The 19,262-nt window shown below is 37.9% G+C and overlaps 1 protein-coding gene across 1 annotated transcript; it reads left to right on the forward strand.

Annotated features, from left to right (window-relative positions):
• The first annotated feature begins 13,162 nt into the window (after positions 1-13,162).
• Positions 13,163-14,350, forward strand: LOC112638922 (histone-lysine N-methyltransferase SETMAR-like). The gene is made up of 2 exons (XM_025411551.1): positions 13,163-13,302; positions 13,408-14,350. The coding sequence occupies exons 1-2, from the start codon at positions 13,163-13,165 to the stop codon at positions 14,348-14,350; spliced, it is 1,083 nt and encodes a 360-aa protein (XP_025267336.1).
• The last annotated feature ends 4,912 nt before the right edge of the window (positions 14,351-19,262 follow it).

Genomic DNA, 19,262 nt, shown 5'->3' on the forward strand with positions numbered 1-19,262 from the left:
ACGCGCACGCCGAGAACGTCTGGACACGATTCTCCATTCGGACGCTAGGCGAATATAGCGACTTGTACCTCAAAATTGATGTCTTGTTATTAGCCGACATTTTCGAAAACTTTCGAGATAAATGTATCGAAAGTTACGACTCGACCCCGCGTATTATTATACTCTCCCCGGATACACGTGGGACGCCATGTTGAAGCATACAAAGATCACGTTCGAGTTGCTTACAGACATCGACATGGTTATGTTTATCGAACGTGGTATACGCGGCGGTCTGATCCAATGTTCGGGTAGATACGCTCGCACTAATAACATGTACATGGAGTCGTACGATCCATCGAAACCATCATCGTACTTGATGTACTTTGATGTAAATAATTTGTACGGATGGGCAATGTGTCATCCGTTGCCCTATGCTAATTTTCGATGGGTCGACGATGTGTCAAATTTTGACGTATCATCCATCGCGCTAGATTCGCCTACGGGCTATATCCTCGAAGTCGACCTCGAGTACCCGCAACATCTTCACAATGCGCACACTGACCTACCGTTTTGCCCGACACGCGACAAACCACCTGGCAAGCGGGAATTCAAGCTACTTGCAACGTTATACGATAAGAAGCGTTACATGATACACTACCGCAACCTGCAGCAATGTACGCGGCACGGTCTTTGTGTAACAAAAATACATCGAATTTTACAGTTTTCTCAATCTCCCTGGCTTCAAAATTACATAGAATTAAATACACATTTCAGAACATTGGCTAAAAATGATTTCGAAAAAAATTTATATAATTTAATGAATAATGCGGTGTTTGGTAAAACGATGGAAAATGTGCGCAATCGTGTCAATGTAAAATTATTAACAAAGTGGGACGGCCGGTACGGCGCAGAGGCGATGATTGCGAAACCAAATTTCCACAGCAGAAGCGTTTTTTCGGAAAACTTAATCGCTGTAGAATTGCGTAAACTCGAGGTGAAATTCTACAAGCCGATTTACGTGGGTATGTGCATCCTCGACATATCCAAGACATGTTTGTACGAATTTCATCACGAGTATATGACACCAATGTATCGCGACAAATGCCGGGTAATGTACACCGATACAGATAGTCTCATATATCACATCGAGTGCGAGGATGTGTATGAGAATATGAAGTGTGACATTGTTAGATTCGATACGAGCGATTATGCGTACGGTATACCGCTTCTAAATAAAAAGGTGCCGGATCTGATGAAGGACGAAAATAACGGTGCCATAATGACCGAATTCGTCGGGTTCAGAGCAAAGATGTACGCATTACGAGTGAATGGAAAAAAGGATACGAAGACAGTCAAAGGTGTCAAGAGCAACGTTGTCGCGAGAACGATAACGTTTGACGATTACACGCGGTGCTTGAACGAAGAGATTGAAATGACGCGTCAGCAGTCGTGTATACGATCTAAACTACACCAAGTATACACGATTCGCGAGACGAAAATTGCTCTGAGTCCGTACGACGACAAGCGGTATATCGTACCCGATACCACCGATACATTACCGTGGGGACATTATCGGATACCGTTGTAAATAAATGTATATATATTTTATTTATTGTATATTTTGTACATAATCACGTATATATATATTTTTATACTTTGTACATAACCATGTATATATTTTGTACATTTTATATTATATATTTTTATATTTATATATTTTATATACGCATATTTTATATGTTTCAATAAATGTTTACAATACATTATTTTTATGAATCCAAGAGTTGTATGATTTATCCATTCCCAACCATTTCACGTAACCTCATCACCCTTTTTTTGTAAAATTTTTTCCACGAGATATACGTAGGGATTGGCGACGCGTTGTAACTCGTATTCGTAGAATCCTCCAGCGACGGGATTTCCCCGCGAATCTTCGAGTATGAATGTCGCGGTATTAGTTTTCTGCACCTCGATAATCTTAAACACTTCGGTCATCCAATTTGGTGTGAAACCTTTTTCAAAGATGGTCTTGTATTTGCTCACGCGTACCGAATCGCCTACTTTAAATTTTGCCGGAGCCGTAATTTTTACGTTGCTGTACACAGTATTTAAAAGTTTTTCGGCGATCGGAGTGACGTCGACAGGTCTCATACCGATGGTGCGATGTTTTCTCGTATTGTACTCTGCAACGAGTCGAGATAGTTCGTCGATCCATTTGTAATTTCCATTCAACGTAAACATTTTCCACATATTTTTTAAAGTACGATTGAATCGTTCCTCGACTGAGGCTTTCATAATGAAATATGTCGAGTAATGATGATTAATGTTGTGTTTCTTCATGAGTTTCTGCACACTCGAGTTGTAAAATTCTTTTCCTCTGTCGGTTTGAAAATTTTTCGGACACCTTTTATCGTCTCCAATAATCTTTGCGATCGTTTCGGACATTTCGTTCCCGCTCTTACTCTTGAGCGGTACGGCCCACGCATACTTGCTCAACACATCGATAACCGTGAGTATGTATTTATGACCCTTGTTGAGTCCAGAGTACGAACGCATGTCCACCACGTCCGCCTGCCACAGATCATCGTATCCGCGTACAATGACATGTCTTCGTGGAAAATTTCTTCTCGCCGGAGCATGTAATTCCTCGACTAGTTGCCGCTTTTCGGAGATGTTTTTGTTCTCTCGTACGTTTGATCGAGGCATAATTAATATGCGATATTAGTATATTTCGCTTACTGTGTCGAGTCAGATGTTGCATATCTCAGCACATTCTTTATCTCATCCATCATTAATCGCAGCGCCTGCACGTTTGTTTCGAGCGCGATAATTTTTTGCTCAATTTCTCCCTGTCGATCTCTCAAAAGTTTATCCACGTATCGTTTGTTGACGACGTCAGTATCAGCTTCCGGTTGCGCTACGCGTTGAATCTTGTGCGACCTTGCGTCAAAGCCGGTAGTAGTTTGGCAGAGAGCGTTATCGCGAACGTAATTCCCCAATAATCCATTCCATTCGTAGTACAAATTGTTCGACGTTCCCAATGATAATCCGAATTTATTAATCGACATTTCGGTACCGAGAACATTGACCGAATGACACGTATCGCCGACGCATAGTTTAATTTATAATAAGGTCGGACTTGCGAAGTTCTTCGATAATTGACAAGATTTCATTGTCGTGAGCATTGTTGCCGGCTCGACGCGAGGCGTCCAGCAATCGCAAACGATCCACCAATTCGTTGGGATCGTTCCAATGCACGTAATCGATCATGTTGTCGCTGAGCGTCATGGTGCGCGGCGCGTCTATACCTCTTCCCATCTTTCTATCGGGGAATAATGGTGCAATTATATATTTATACTTGTACCCTTTATTAGTTTTAATAGGATTATTAACTTTGTTGTCACGTTTATGCGCATTTGTTATATTTAATATACTTTGATATTTATGCAAATCGTCTCGAGTATATTTTTTATAATTGGGAAATTTTTTAAAAATCAAATCGTAGATTCCGTCGGTTCCCCTGTCTAATATTTTAAATATTTTAAATATTTTATTCCATCGACAATTATATTATCTTCCTTGTCCACATCGAAACATTTATCACCGAGCATCATTCCTTCGTTGGTTTAACACTGTAGACGTAATCCATGTTCTTATTTTTATCAATACATAATATCTCCTATATATTTTTGCGCCAGTGGACCTAAATGCTCTCGGAACGTTTTCTGACCTCCGGACGTTTCTAATTCGTGTCGGACCGATGTTACAAACGAGTGTGGTCTCGTAAATTTCTTCGACGGATGTGGATGATATTGTTTGACACGGTTGTACTTTTATCGGAGTAGAAACAGTAGCCATATTAGAAAATTGCTTCCTTCGCTTTGATCGATTCGGTGTCGAATATATCGGTGAATCGTTCATCGGCATATTTATCCATGCTCGCTTTAGTCCTTGCTTGGATTCTTTTATTTTTTCCTCTTGCTTCTCCTCAAACGTCAAACTCAACGGTTCGATTTTCGACGCATCAGATTCCACAGTATTTTCGACAAGCTATTTTAAAGGCTCGGTAATCGGTTTAAATTGCCTTTCCAATATGATTTCTTCCTCCATTTTACCAGTTTTCAAAGCGCGATATTTTTTGCGAATCGATTTGCTCGTTTTTGCAATCTCTGTCGCAATCTTTTCACGATCGTCGTTCATGATGCTCGATCGATGTGTCGATGATGACTGATCGCTTTACGGTATCGCGAAATCATTAAATCCCCTTCTATATCGTCCATTGATCAACGTACTATCTTTATCAATGACTACGAAGCCATATTTGCGTTGTCAACATTTCTGACACAATGCATGGAAATCGTCGTAAGACATATCGGTATTCACGTGATCGTTGTACACATGTTTCAAGTTTATGTAAACAGGATCTGTCTTGTTTAAACAGGATCAGCAGGTTCGCGTTGTCGCGTATAAGATGCTTAGGTATCTTGGCGTACCTCTGACAAAGATAGAAACAGTCAACGCTCGAGTGTCGACCCATTGCAAAGTACTCTCTTATCGTATCCTGCTTGTCGCATGCCACGTCATCAAAGATAAAGATGGAATTCGGAAGCGCCTCACTCGGTGGAATGACATCGCTGTTATTAGAGAATGTAAAGTAGCCGATTTCATCTATAGGTGCTAGTAAATTTTCCAAGTATTTGTATTTCGGCTGTTGAAGCGATTTCGAGTATACGTACACGTTCTCGAAACGTACACCGTGCGGACTTTCTATCAAACTAATCAACACGTTTGTCTTACCACAGTTTGAAGGGCCGCAAACGNTCGCGTATTGTACTCTGCAACGAGTCGAGATAGCTCGTCGATCCATTTGTAATTTCCATTCAACGTAAACATTTTCCACATATTGTTTTTTAAAGTACGATTGAATCGTTCCACGACCGAGGCTTTCATAACGGAATATGTCGAGTAATGATTAATGTTGTGTTTCTTCATGAGTTTCTGCACACTCGAGTTGTAAAATTCTTTTCCTCTGTCGAGGTTTGAAAATTTTTCGGACACCTTTTATCGTCTCCAATAATCTTTGCGATCGTTTCGGACATTTCGTTTCCGCTCTTACTCTTGAGCGGTACGGCCCACGCATACTTGCTCAACACATCGATAACCGTGAGTATGTATTTATGACCCTTGTTGATCGAGAGTACGAACGCATGTCCACCACGTCCGCCTGCCACAGATCCTCGCACTATGACGCGTCTTCGTAGAAAATTTCTTCTCGCCGGAGCATGATAATTCCTCGACTAATTGTCGCTTTTCGGAGGTGTTTTTGTTTCTCTCGCACGTTTTGATCGAGGCATAATTAATATGCGATATTAGTATATTCGTATATCTCGCTTACTGTGTCGAGTCAGATGTTGCATATCTCAGCACATTCTTTATCTCATCCATCATTATTCGCAGCGCTTGCACGTTTGTTTCGAGCACAATTATTTTTTGGTCAATTTCTCCCTGTCGATCTCTCGAAAGTTTATCCACGTATCATTTGTTGGCGGCGTCCAGTATCAGCTTCCGGTTGTGCTACACGTTGAATCTTGCGCGACTTTGCGTTAAAGCCGGTAGTAGTCTGACAGAGAGCGTTATCGTGAACGTAATTTCTCAATAATCCATTCCATTCATAGTACAAATTATTCGATGTACCAAGCGATAATCCAAATTTATTAATCGACATTTCAGTACCGAGAACATTGAATGACGTGTATCGTCGACGCATAGTTTAATTTATAATAATGCCAGCCTCGCGAAGTTTTTCGATAATTGACAAGATTTCATTGTCGTGAGCATTGTTGTCGGCTTAACGCAAGGCGTCTAGCAATCGCAAACGATCCACCAATTCGTTGAGATCGTTCCAATGCACGTAATCAATCAGGTTGTCGCTTAGCATCATGGTGCATGGCGCGTCTATACTTCTTCCGATCTTTCTATCGGGGAATAATAGAACAATTATATATTTGTACTTGTATCCTTTATTAGTTTTAATAGGATTATTAACTTTGTTGTCACGTTTATGCGCATTTGTTATATTTAATATATTTTGATATTTATACAAATCGTCTCGAGTGTATTTTTTATGATTGGGAAATTTTTTAAAAATCAAATCGTAGATACCTTCGGTTCCCTTATATTTTATTCCATCGATAATTATATTATCTTCCTTGTCCACATCGAAATATTTATCACCGAGCATCATTCCTTCGCTAGTAAATTTAACACCGTAGACGTAATCCATGCTCTTATTTTTATCAACACTCATAATATCTCCTATATATTTTTGCGCCAGTGGACCAAAATACTCTCGGAACATTTTCTGACCTTCGGACGTTTCTAATTCGTGTCGGACCGATGTTACAAACGAATCGGGTGTGGTCTCGTAAATTTCTTCGACGGACGTGGATGGTATTGTTTGACGCGGTTGTACTTTTATCGGAGTAGAAACAGTAGCCATGTTAGAAAATTGCTTCCTTCGCTTTGATCGATTCGATGTCGAATATATCGGTGAATCGTTTATCGGCATATTTATCCGTGCTCGCTTTATTCCTTGCTTTGGCTCTTTTATTTTTTCCTCGTGCTTCTCTCCAAACGTCAAACTCAACGGTTCGATTTTCGACGCATCAGATTCCACAATATTTTCGACAAGCTGTTTTAAAGGCTCGGTAATCGGTTTAAATTGCCTTTCCAATATGATATCTTCCTCCATTTTATCAGTTTTCAAAGCGCGATATTTTTTGCGAATCGATTCGCTCGTTTTTGCAATCTCACTCGCAATCTTTTCACGATCGCCGTTCATGATGTTCGATCAATGTGTCGATGACGACTGATCGCATTACGGTATCGCGAAATCGTTAAATCCTCTTCTATATCGTCCATTAATCAACGTACTATTTTTATTAATGACTACGAAACCATATTTGCGTTGCCAACATTTCTGACACAATGCATGGAAATCGTCGTAAGACATGTCGGTATTCACGTGATCGTTGTACACGTGTTTTAAGTTTCTGCCGTCTCGTTTAAACAAGATCAGCAGGTTCGCGTTGTCGCTTATAAGATGCTTAGGTATCTTGGCGTACGTCTGACAAAGATAGAAACAGTCAACACTCGACCCATTGCAAAGTACTCTCTTATCGCATCTTGCTTGTCGCACGCCACGTCATCAAAGATAAAGATGGAATTCGGAAGCGCCTCGCTCGGTGGAATGACGTCGCAGTTATTTTATTAGAGAATGTAAAATAATCAATTTCGTCTATAGGTGCTAGTAAATTCTCCAAGTATTTGTATTTCGATTGTTGAAGCGATTTTGAGTATACGTACACATTCTTGAAACGTACATCGTATGGACTTTCTATCAAACTGATCAACACGTTTGTCTTACCACAGTTTGAAGGGCCGCAAACGATACCGCGTATAGTAGTCGACAGCATGTTTCCATGCTTGCGTACTTTTTTCTCCGATATTAATCTATCGTCGAACTTTGATATTTTGATTACCCGCGCTTGTCGCACGAACCGCATGTTTTCTCTTTCGAATCAATTTTGCGATTGATCACGAAGGGAGACCTATTTATAGAAATGTCTCGACTCGAAACCGCTCAGTATTAAAAATGTTTCTCCTTCTGTCGGATGAGAGAGACATTCTCCGGCTTACCGCCGAACAACTGCAGTATATCCCAAAGATTCTTTTACTGCAAAATTTCGGTAATTACGTGGAACGATTGTGGAACAAACTTCCAGAATATATAAAGGCTGATTCGGAGGTTCGACAATATCATTCGTGCATGCGATATTACAACCAGCTGTGGCAGCGAACAAACATCGACGGTCCGCCACCATTGATAAAAGATTGCTACGAATGTCAGCGAGAATCGTAAGAGGCAGCGATCTCTTAAATCGTGGGATAAACGCACTTCCCATCGAATTATAATATTCCCGGTTATCAGTTTTGCAGGTCGGGAACTCGATTAGAGAAACGATTGGCTAAAGGCGATCGAGGTATCAATCCATTGGACGCAGCGTGTCGTGAACACAACATTGCTTACTCGCGAAGCAACGACCTCGACCAACGTCACATCGCGGATCTCATACTAGCTGCAAGAGCGCGAGAACGTATTACTGCGAGGGATTCAACTCTTGGCGAAAGAGCAGCCGCTACGACTGTTTAGGCGACAATGAAGGCAAAAACAAAACTTGACATGAGGATCGACGACAAAGAGGAGGAAAAAACGAATACTTCCAGTAGCGAAACGCAGTAATATTTTACCACTTTTACCATTGTTGGGAGTTGTCGGTTCTTTGGCCGGCGGTGCAGCGGGAATTGCAAAAGCGGTAAACGATAGCAAAGCGGCGCAACGTCAGCTGGAAGAAATGCAGCGTTACAATCGCGCTGTGAAAGGTCGCGGACTTTATCTCGCTCCGTATAAGCGTGGACAGAGATTCTCAACAAAGTCTAAGAGAAAAAAAAACGTCGAAAAAACATTAAAAATGCCTACGGGTGCGACAACTAACATGCAATTGGAACAATTTGAGAAACGTATGCATACCTTTCTTTAGAGGTGTTTTCATGCGCAATAATTTACCGATAAGCGGTGTACGACGAAACGAGAGCGGTATCGTCAATTTGGATGACGTTGATGGTCCCGGTACTCATTGGGTAGCGTACGCAAAGAGGGGTGATCGTCTCGTATATTTCGATAGTTTTGGAAATCTTCGACCGCCCAAGGAACTTGTGCGATATTTCGGACGAGTGAAAATTGAATACAATTATACAATTATACATCTTATCAAAGTTATAATCAGAGTATCTGTGGACAGTTGTGTTTAAAATTTCTTCAAACGATCAATTTAAAGCCTGACAATCCATCGTCATGACTCAGTATTCGTTCGACATGTCACTGACACTTACGTTGACTGGCAGAAGCAGCATTCTCGCTGTAAACTATTTCCCCGCTATAGATTTGACCGATGTCGATTACGAGCTCGGATTAACGGATTTTGAAATTTATCATACGATTCCGAACGTAAATTTTTCGAATAATAAATTTTACTTTGGCAACGACGACAAGGAAATTACGATTTCCGAAGGATCGTACGAATTGCACGCTATAAATGACTATCTCAAACGCGCAATTTTGCGAGATAAACACCTTTCCAGAGATGTTGAAAACGATTGTGATGAGGAATATCCAATAGCGCTCCGCGCCAATCACAGTACGCTAAAGAGCGAAATCAAATGCGCTTACAGAATAAACTTTACCAAACCCGACAATGTAGGATCCTTACTTGGATTCTCGTCGAATCGTATATTGCAACCTCGCAAGTGGTATGAATCGGACGAACCTGTTAATATTATAAACGTAAATATTATTCGTATAGAATGCAACGTGACTACTGGTGCGTACAGCAATGGCATGCGCGTACACACGATACATGAATTTTCACCGAGCGTACCGCCAGGATATAAGATATCGGAAACGCCGGCACAAATCATTTATCTGCCGATCGTCGTACGGAGTATTACAGATTTAACGATACGTATTGTGGATCAAAGAGGTCGATTGCTCGATTTTCAAGGAGAGAAAATTACCATAAGATAGCATATACGGCGGCGACAAACATAGTATGCTCGTGCTGAATGAAACGGAGTACACGAGAGACAATATTTTTACGCTTTTTACAATACTATTGCAGTAAGGCGAGCGATATCGGGTGACAATAATAAGATAACCATTAAAAAGAAGCGTTGAATCGTGAATTTTTGAAATCATTGAGATTCATCGTACGAAAAGAATGATTGATATTTTGAATATCAAAGGTGAGCCAATCTTTGACGATCGCATCGTCAAGATTGAGACTCATACGTACAATCCGTACGCCAATACGCTTGGATACAGTGACGAGATACGAATACCTATACAACATCAGGATTTGTACACGTTACCGTGTGAAAGCTTTCTTTACATCGAGGGAAGGTTTAATGTGCGTAAAGCGAATAATGAAATGAAGGTTGTATTGGGAAACAATTGCGTCGCATTCATGTTTGATGAGCTTCGATACGAACTCGACGGAGTAGAGATTGATCGCAACAGAAATGTTGGAATAACATTGACGCTCAAAAATTGTCTCTCTAACACACCAGAAAAGTATAAACTTGAAGAACGCTGCGTGGGATTTGATGTACAACAGTGACAAAAATTATTTCAACTTTTGCGTGCCGCTCAGCATGTTGTTGGGATTTTGCGAAGATTATAAACGCGTTGTGATTAACGCTCGTCACGAATTGATTTTGATACGTTCGCGCAACGATAATAATTGTCTATTCGGACATCGGTCGTCGGAAGCTGAGATTGAATTACTCAAGATACAGTGGCGTATGCCTCATGTAATATTGAATGAGATTAATAAATTATCAATGTTGCGAATGTTGGAAAGCGGACGATACTTAAACATGAGTTTCCGATCTTGGGATCTATACAAATTTCCTCTGCTACATAGCACGACCAAACATTCCTGGACCGTGAAAGCCGCCTCCCAGCTAAAGCAACCACGATACGTGATCTTTGTACTGCAAACTGGTAAAAAGAATTCAGTGTCACAAGATGTTACAATATTCGATGACTGCAAATTGACCAACTCTATTTAAACTCGGAATTTTATTCCTACGATAATTTAAATTTAGATTTTGAAAAAAATAGATTCGCCGTCCTATTCGACATGTACTCTCGTTTTCGCAAATCATACTACGATAATAGCACCGCGTTTTTAACCATTCCAAAGTTTCTACATTGCGATCCTTTCTCGGTCATTGATTGCTCGCGACAAAACGAGTCTGTCAAAACTGCTACCGTGGACGTGAGAATAGAGTTTGAATGCAGGGAAAATATACCGGCGAATACTACCGCCTATTGTCTCATTTTGCACGATCGGGTTGTCGAATATAATCCATTGATCAATGTAGTCTGCAAAATTACATAGGTTACCAAATATCCCCTCCATTGCACATGAAGAAAAATATAAAAGATTGAGATGTTTGACGATCGACATCAGTCTGCGATCGAATCTTGTCATCATGGTTGCACCAACGTTTGTGGATCTACAAGGATTTATCGTTGGGAAAAATTTTGTCATGAAGAAAGCTGGGGTTTTGAGAAAAGGATCCATACTTTCTCATTACATTTTTACATGTCCGGTATCATGGCACACGCTTACAAAATCTGAGATGTCAGGTTTTATGGCTGATTTAAAACCACCATGGATTATCGTGGAATGATGGACACGTTTCATATTGGAAGTCGAAACGTTTAATTACGGTGACAGGTGCAATGGAGGAGGATGATGCGTCATCTCTCGTGTACGTTAAAGGCCATGAAAAACGGCAATGGCTGGCCGATATACTGGACAATGATGCGAGAAACGATGTCATTATCGAAACTTTGGATGCAGACTATGAGGATATAGCTTCTTTAAATAAGTTAGATGTTAAGAATACTATGCGTTGTGAAAATCGGCATGTAAAAAATTGCGCTCTACAAAATGTATTTAAGATTTATAATTTGTGGTTGAAACATCATGATGATGATGATGATGATGATACATCAAATCTATACTTATAATAAATTGATGTTGTGATATACTTTTATCGTTTTTCTTATTCTCTCCGTTCTTTCCTCATCCCTATCTATGTACGTGTCTATATATCCGTATCTATGTATGTATCGTGTTTCCATACGTGACACAGCTGCCACATATGTATATTATATTTTGATACTACATTGTGGTACATGATAAAACATTTAAATAATTAAATATAGTTTTGCGTTTGATTTTCATTTAACGGGCGTTGATTTTCGTTCGATGACCAATTATCGTTCGTTTCCATTCGACGACCGTTCATTTCCGTTCGTTTCCGTTCGACGACCGTTCATTTCCATTCGATGACTATTCGATAGCCGTTCAATTACCGTTCGTTTCCGTTCGACGACCGTTCATTTCCATTCGATGACCGTTCAATTACCGTTCGACGGACGTTCGATGACCGTTCAATTACCGTTCGTTTCCGTTCGACGACCGTTCGATAGCCGTTCATTTCCGTTCGTTTCCGTTCGACGGTTGTTTGTTTCCGTTCGATGACCGTTTGATAGCCGTTCGACATTATTGCTATTATTATTATATTATATTCATACACACACAGACACACACACACACACACACACACACACACACACACACACAAATGTATAAAACACACATGTAATAAATTTTATATATTAATTTAAAAAATGTAATTATTTATGCGCCTCTCCTTGCATTTCCATTCTTGCGCTATCTCTCTCTCTCTTACGCTAAGTCTCGCAATATCGTCGTTGAGCTCTCTCTCGCACGCGCTAATTGTAAGTCTCGCGGTATTATCGTTCTCTCTTGCACGCGTCTTCGCGCTATTGTTCTCCGTCGTACACGTTGTCTTTACGCTATCGTTCTCTCTCGCACGCGTTGTTCACAATATTATCGTTCTCTCTCTTTCATATACTCGTTGCTCACTTACCTTTACGTCGTCCTTCTCACGCCATCTTACATTGCATCGTCCTTGTCCCACGATGACGTCATCCTTGTCACACGTTGATGACATCCTTGTCGTATTCGTAGCACTATCCTTTTCCCACACGTAGCGCTATCCTTCTCACACCACCATCTTCTTTCCCCCTTCACTGCGCGGATCCCCTCGTCCATCGATCGCGTCGCGGATCCCTCTTGCCCGCGCGGACCCCCTCGTCCATCGGTCGCGTCATGGATCCCCCTTGCCCGCGCGAACCCCCTCGTCTATTGGTCGCATCGCAGATCCCCCTTCCCCGCGCGTGATGTCACTCCCCCGGCACCGCGGTTCCCCTCGCGCCTCACCCTCCCTGAGAGTACCTGAGTTAGAACCCGCCTAGTCTCACTACTAATATGTAAGATATTATTTTCAATATATAATATATAAAATATACAGGGTGAGCAAAAATAGCAGCTTTTTTTGAAATGCGCGCTATTATCAGTGCGCATGCGCCAGAAGTTAGTCTTCTTAGTAATAATGAGCGAACTTCCTAGACTTTTGAAAACAGTGTTTAGATTCTCGTTTTGTTTACTGTTGTGCAAAAAAAATGGATTCGGTCACAAATGAACAAAAAGTGTGCCTGATCAGACTGTTTTATGAAAGAGGCCGCAGTTTTGCGTCAGCAATTGCTGGATTGCGACATCAATACAAAGGTGAGAAGTTGCCATCCGACGATGCTCTCAAAAGGTAATTATTGAGGTTTTTACATTGTTTACATTTTAGCTATTTTCCAAAATAACCCGTTTTAGCTGCTTCAGATGCCTAATTTTAACTGTTTTTATTATTCCATAGACTGATTAAACATTTTGAGGAATATGCTTCATTTGACGATAGAAGAGCGAGTTGCTCTGGCCGCAAAGTAACTCAAACAACTGAAGATCGTGTGACAGAAGTTAAGGTGCATTTCGAAGCCCATCCGAATGATTCAATAAGACGCGCGGCTCAGACATTGAATATGTCTTATGGTAATGTGCGAAACATCTTGAAATATTTTCTGAAAATGCACCCTTACAAGGTTCAGTGCCTTCAGTTTCTCAGTGACAACGCGAAGCTCGCTCGGAAATCCTTTTGCCAAAATCTTTGCTCCAAGATAAGCAACAATGAAATTGATGCCGAAAAGATAATTTTCAGTGATGAGGCCCATTTTTGGCTCAACGGCTATGTAAACAAACAAAATTATCGATTTTGGGGCACTCAGCCTCCCCATATCATTGAGGAGCACAATCTGCACCCAAAAAAGATTACAGCGTGGGTTGCTATAACCAACAGACAGATATACATTACTGTCTTCACAAATACTGTCACTGGAGAGTACAACAAACTTTTAAAAAATCGATTTTTCCCGTGGTTACGCCGAAACGGCTATGACAGCACATACTGGTTCATGCAAGATGAAGCAACACCTCATCGGACTAAACAAGTGTTTGAGACACTTTACAGCAAGTTCGGACCTCAAGTCATTGGCCTAGGGTATGAAAAATTTGCTAACGGAGGAATGGCTTGGCCACCCTATAGCCCCGACCTCAACCCATGCGATTTTTTTTTGTGGGGCTTCCTTAAGGACCGAATTTATTCAGCAAGACCAACGAACGAAGCAGAACTCGAAAAAGCTATAAAAAACGAGGTCAAAGCAATTAATGCAGAGATGTTGGGCAGGGTTTTTCTAGGCTTTCAAAAACGCCTAGAATTCTGCGAAAACAGTAATGGTGGCCACTTTGAAACTATTGTTCACTAGAGTTCAGATCCTTACGATTATTTTAATATCTTATTAGTCTGTATGCGTGTCGTAATAAAATTTCTAGACAAAAATGAAAAAAGCTGCTATTTTTGCTCACCCTGTACAAAAAATATATTAAATATATTAAAAGATATTTTCGCTAAATAAATTTAAAATGAATATTGTAAATATTAATATCTTTTTCTTTTTAAAGTTAAATTTATTACATTATCAAAGACATTAATATTTAAAAAAAATAATAAGCTTTTTGTACATATGTATACAGGGTGTCAATTAAGTCCCGGGACGGCTGAATATTTTCTCATGTAAGGTATTTTTGAAAAAGGTCAAGGTCATTTCTGAAGTAACGGAATTGTTAATTGCAAATTACATATTTTTTCTTAAAAACAACTATATGTTTTCTTTACGCCAATTGATTCCTCTCATTATTTTGTACATAAAAGTATTAAGGTAAAATAATCGAAAAGTGAATATTTTACAAGATATTTTACGGTTTATGTAAAATTAAGAAATGATTTGAAGCATCATAACTCGATAAATGCTTGAGGGAAAAATATTTTATTATAGTGTTTTGGAAAGCTCTCGAGGTCAGCTATAAGAATATACAATCAAAAATAGGGGTTCCTATTTAAAAAAAACACTTTGACCTTCAAATAACCTTGAAGGTCAAGCTCAAGGTCAAATTGAAGGTCACCGTTGAATTCCTCGTTGAAAATTACTTCAGAAATGACCTTGACCTTTTTCAAAAATACCTTACATGAGAAAATATTCAGCCGTCCCGGGACTTAATTGACACCCTGTATATTAGGTAGTAAACTTAGTTTCCGCGGTTCACATTTAGATGGCGTTAATTGTAGGTGTAATTTACTTTGACATCTGAATGCATCTGCATTTTAGAGGTTAGACATTTGTTAAAAAAAATTCAGTGCGAAAAGATTAATTAAGCGAACAGTATTATTTTTTTCTTTTGATTAAACATGGAACGTGATATGTTGTTTTTTCGACATGTGCTGCTTCATTACTTTGATTTTAAAAAAACTCAGTTGCAGCTCATAAATTGCTTGTCGAAGCTTATAGCGATTGTGCTCCATCAGAAAGAACATGCCAAGAATGGTTTCAGCGGTTTAAGAGTGGTGATTATGATGTGAATGATAAACAACGCTTAGGTCAACCGAAAAAATTTGAAGACATCGAATTACAAGCATTATTGGACGAAAACTCAGCTCAAAGAATTGTCTGCAGTATTAAATGTTACTCCGATGGTTATTTCCAAACGTCTACTTGCAATGGGAAAAATTCAAAAGGAAGGAAAATGGGTATCACACGAATTAACCGAAAATGCCATTGCGAATCGCTTAAACATCTGTATTTCTCTGCTCATCAGGCAGAAAAAAAAGTTTTTTTATGGCGCATTGTGACTGGCGATGAAAAGTGGATCTATTTTAACAATCCCAAACGCAAAAAATCATAAGTGGACCCCGGCCAACCATCAACATCCATACCAAAGCGAAATATCCATGGCCAAAGCAATGCTCTGCATTTGGTATGATAAGGCGTTTACTACGAGCTACTCAGACCGAATGAAAGTATCACGGGGGATCAATATCAATTACAATTGACCCGTCTGAATGAAGCATTGATAGAAAAAAGGCCAGCAGTAGCCAACAATCGACGCAAAGTTATGCTTTTGCACGACAACGCTCGACCACATGTTGCAAAATCCATCAAGGAAACACTGATGCAGCTCGAGTGGGAAATTCTTCCGCACCCAGCGTATTCACCAGACCTTGCTCCTCCAGATTATTATTTGTTCCGATCAATGCAGCACGGCTTGGTGGATACACACTTCAAAAATTACGAGGATGTGCGAAAATGGATAAATGAATGGATTGCTTCAAAAGACCAATTGTTCTATCGTCGCGGAATCTACTTATTGCCAGAAAGATGGGAAAAATGTATAATTAGCAAGGGTAAATACTTTGATTAATGTATTTTTTGCTTTTGATGTCGAAATAAATGAGTTTTTAAGCAAAAAAATCGCAGAAACTAAATTTACTACCTAATATATGTAATTATAAATAAGCAAAAATGTTTTCAATGTTTTAAAAATTATTCTTCAATTTACAAAAAATATTATAAAACGGTGTAATAAAATATGTTGTTTTTAATAAAATATATTACAAAAAATTAATAAAATATATTACAAAAAATTGTTGGAGCATACGGATTCGAACCTGGGTCTACAGGGTGATAGACCAAACACCTTGCGTATCGCCATTAAGTGCTTCTTGCAAATGCTTTCATGTTACCAATATTATAATAAATATTATATTATATAATATTATATAAATATTATATAAATATTATATTATATAATATTATATAAATAAATATTATTGTATAATTTATATGACAGTATGTGTCATATGATGATACAACGATAAAATTGAAAAAATATTATTAATCTATAAAACTACAATTATAGATTATAGATTGCTAATAATATAATTTCAAATAAATATTGACATCATGTTATCTCTCTGTACCGCTAACACGATGTACAAAGTATCGATAATTTGAGAAACCGACGAATTACCAAGTCTAATAGGCACCCGTGTCTTACATATTGTATATTTATTCATCCTGTAACCTATAATTCCACAGTTATTATTCATCATCATGTAATATTTAGTCGCATACATAATTTGAACTATAATTTAAACATATATATACATATGTACACATGTATATATGCAAATATAAAATTCACAAAAAGTGGGCGCCCATTAATCTAGTTGCATTACTGCTTTCTACTACGAGAGGCCAGAAAATATTTTCAGGCCATATCTCGGTGATATGGAATTGTTAATTGCAAATTACATATTTTTTCTTAGAAACAACTATGTGTTTTCTTTACACCAATTGATTCCTCTCATTATTTTGTACATAAAAGTATGAAGGTAAGATAATCGAAAAATGAATGGTTTACTAGATATTTTATGGTTTATGTAAAATTAAGAAATTATTTCAAGCCTTATAACTCAAAAAGTACTTAATAAAAAGGTACTTAATTATAGTGTTTTGGAAAGCTCTCGAGATAAGCTACAAGAATATGCAATGAAAAATAGGGGGTTCCATTTAAGAAATTGAAGGTAATCTTTATGTGACCTTCAAATGACTATCCAAGGTCAAATCTAAGGTCACCGTCGGATTGCCCGGAAAAAATCCTACAACTTTTGTCTCAAACTTTTTTCTCCAAAGTGCATTCCTCCACAGTTATTTGGCCGTTTCCATACTTTTGGATCACCCTGTATATATGGATAGATATAAAATACAATATTTGATTAAAGTTTTTATGCGTAAGAAGTAATAAAATGTATAATACCATGTGCTTTGATCAATGTTTTTTGTACGAAATAAAAATATTTAATGAATTGATAAAGTTGTAATATATATTTTCCACAAATAGATAGAAATCTTCTCTTTATTAGTTTTATCACATTTTCCCTTTCTGTTACATACAATGAATAGCGCTTTCAATTTCTTAAAATTTTTAAAAGTATATATATAGGAAATAAAATATATAATAATATATATTTTGAGAAAAAGATAAGAAAATTATATATTTAATCTTACTGCTGAAAAATAATATGATTTTTAATTAATATAATAAATAAAATAATTTTAAATGAATTTTATATTATATATAACTAATTTTTGGAATAAACATATAAAATAATAATCTTTGGCATTAATGTAATGAGAGTATTATTGTATAACTCACAATTACATCACAAGTTTCCAAATCAATATATCAATAATGAACAGTAATATATATTATATTCTTTTACACAGATAAAAAAATTAAATTCAATATTGCATCCTTAAAAAAATATTGAGATCATAAGTTTAACCTTTGAAACGAACTTCTCGTGACATATTATTTGCATATTGAAAAACTAATACAAAATTCCTAATAGCATACATGTTCAAAAGATGTCCAAACGATACCCAGAGAGGATATTCTTTGAATGTTTTTTTAGGCATCTTTTGGACGTGTGCTATTAGAGATTAGCTTAACATATTTTTAAACAAAAAAAATGTTTACCTGAATTAAAAATTTATAACAAAGTTTTTAAAACATAACATAAAATTTTTAACATAACGTGTTATATACTTGATCCATATTCTGAATTCTCTTTTATCAATAAAAGTAAAAATTCATAAAAATGACTTATAAACTTTCTGATTGGATATGAACTACTTTTAGGGGCACTTTTATCAATAAAGAGGATTCAGAACATGGGCATGAAATTATATATATTTTAACAAAAACAAAGAAATATTACATCTAATAATACATGAATAAACATCTAATAATACTGCAAAGATAAAAGATGCACATATATTTTATGTTAGAAACAAATTGTAGACTCTACAACTTATCGATAAGTTTTTCTATTGAACAAACTAAGCGGTCAGTTTGTCTATCAAAAGCAGCTACCAATTTTTCTTGTCTAAGATCTTGTGATTTCATCTGTTCATCGGCTGTCTTTTTCATCTCGTCGACAACTTTGTTCTTTTTCCTTTGTTTTGAGTTAAAGTCTCTGAGCGACGTTTTTTTCCATTTTCATCGTTGGTGGAACTGTCGCTTTGATTAATCTCATCATTAAATATGGCTTCTTCGTTAACTGTGTCAAACATGAGGGATGCAGACCCTCTTGTAGAAGAGGCTAATGCAATTGGTTTGGCTTATGCCCAAATATATCGTAAAATATATCAAAATAATGATCAAATGGATAACAAGACGCTCCACTTTGTTTTGACTTCATGTTATCGATTTTTGTGTGGTACCGTTTTTTTAAATTTTTAAATTTATTCTCACACTGTTTATGAGTGTATTTGTGGT

This window comes from Camponotus floridanus, unplaced genomic scaffold (assembly GCF_003227725.1).
Source record: "Camponotus floridanus strain SB8 unplaced genomic scaffold, Cflo_v7.5 scaffold106, whole genome shotgun sequence".
Lineage (NCBI taxonomy): Eukaryota > Metazoa > Arthropoda > Insecta > Hymenoptera > Formicidae > Camponotus > Camponotus floridanus.

What these genes read in the sequence shown, in the direction of transcription:
- LOC112638922 (XM_025411551.1), top strand. Translation starts at nt 13,163, where the DNA reads ATGGATTCGGTCACAAATGAACAAAAAGTGTGCCTGATCAGACTGTTT. An exon ending in TCCGACGATGCTCTCAAAAG is followed by an intron (nt 13,303 to 13,407) that starts GTAATTATTGAG and finishes ATTATTCCATAG; the next exon opens with ACTGATTAAACATTTTGAGG.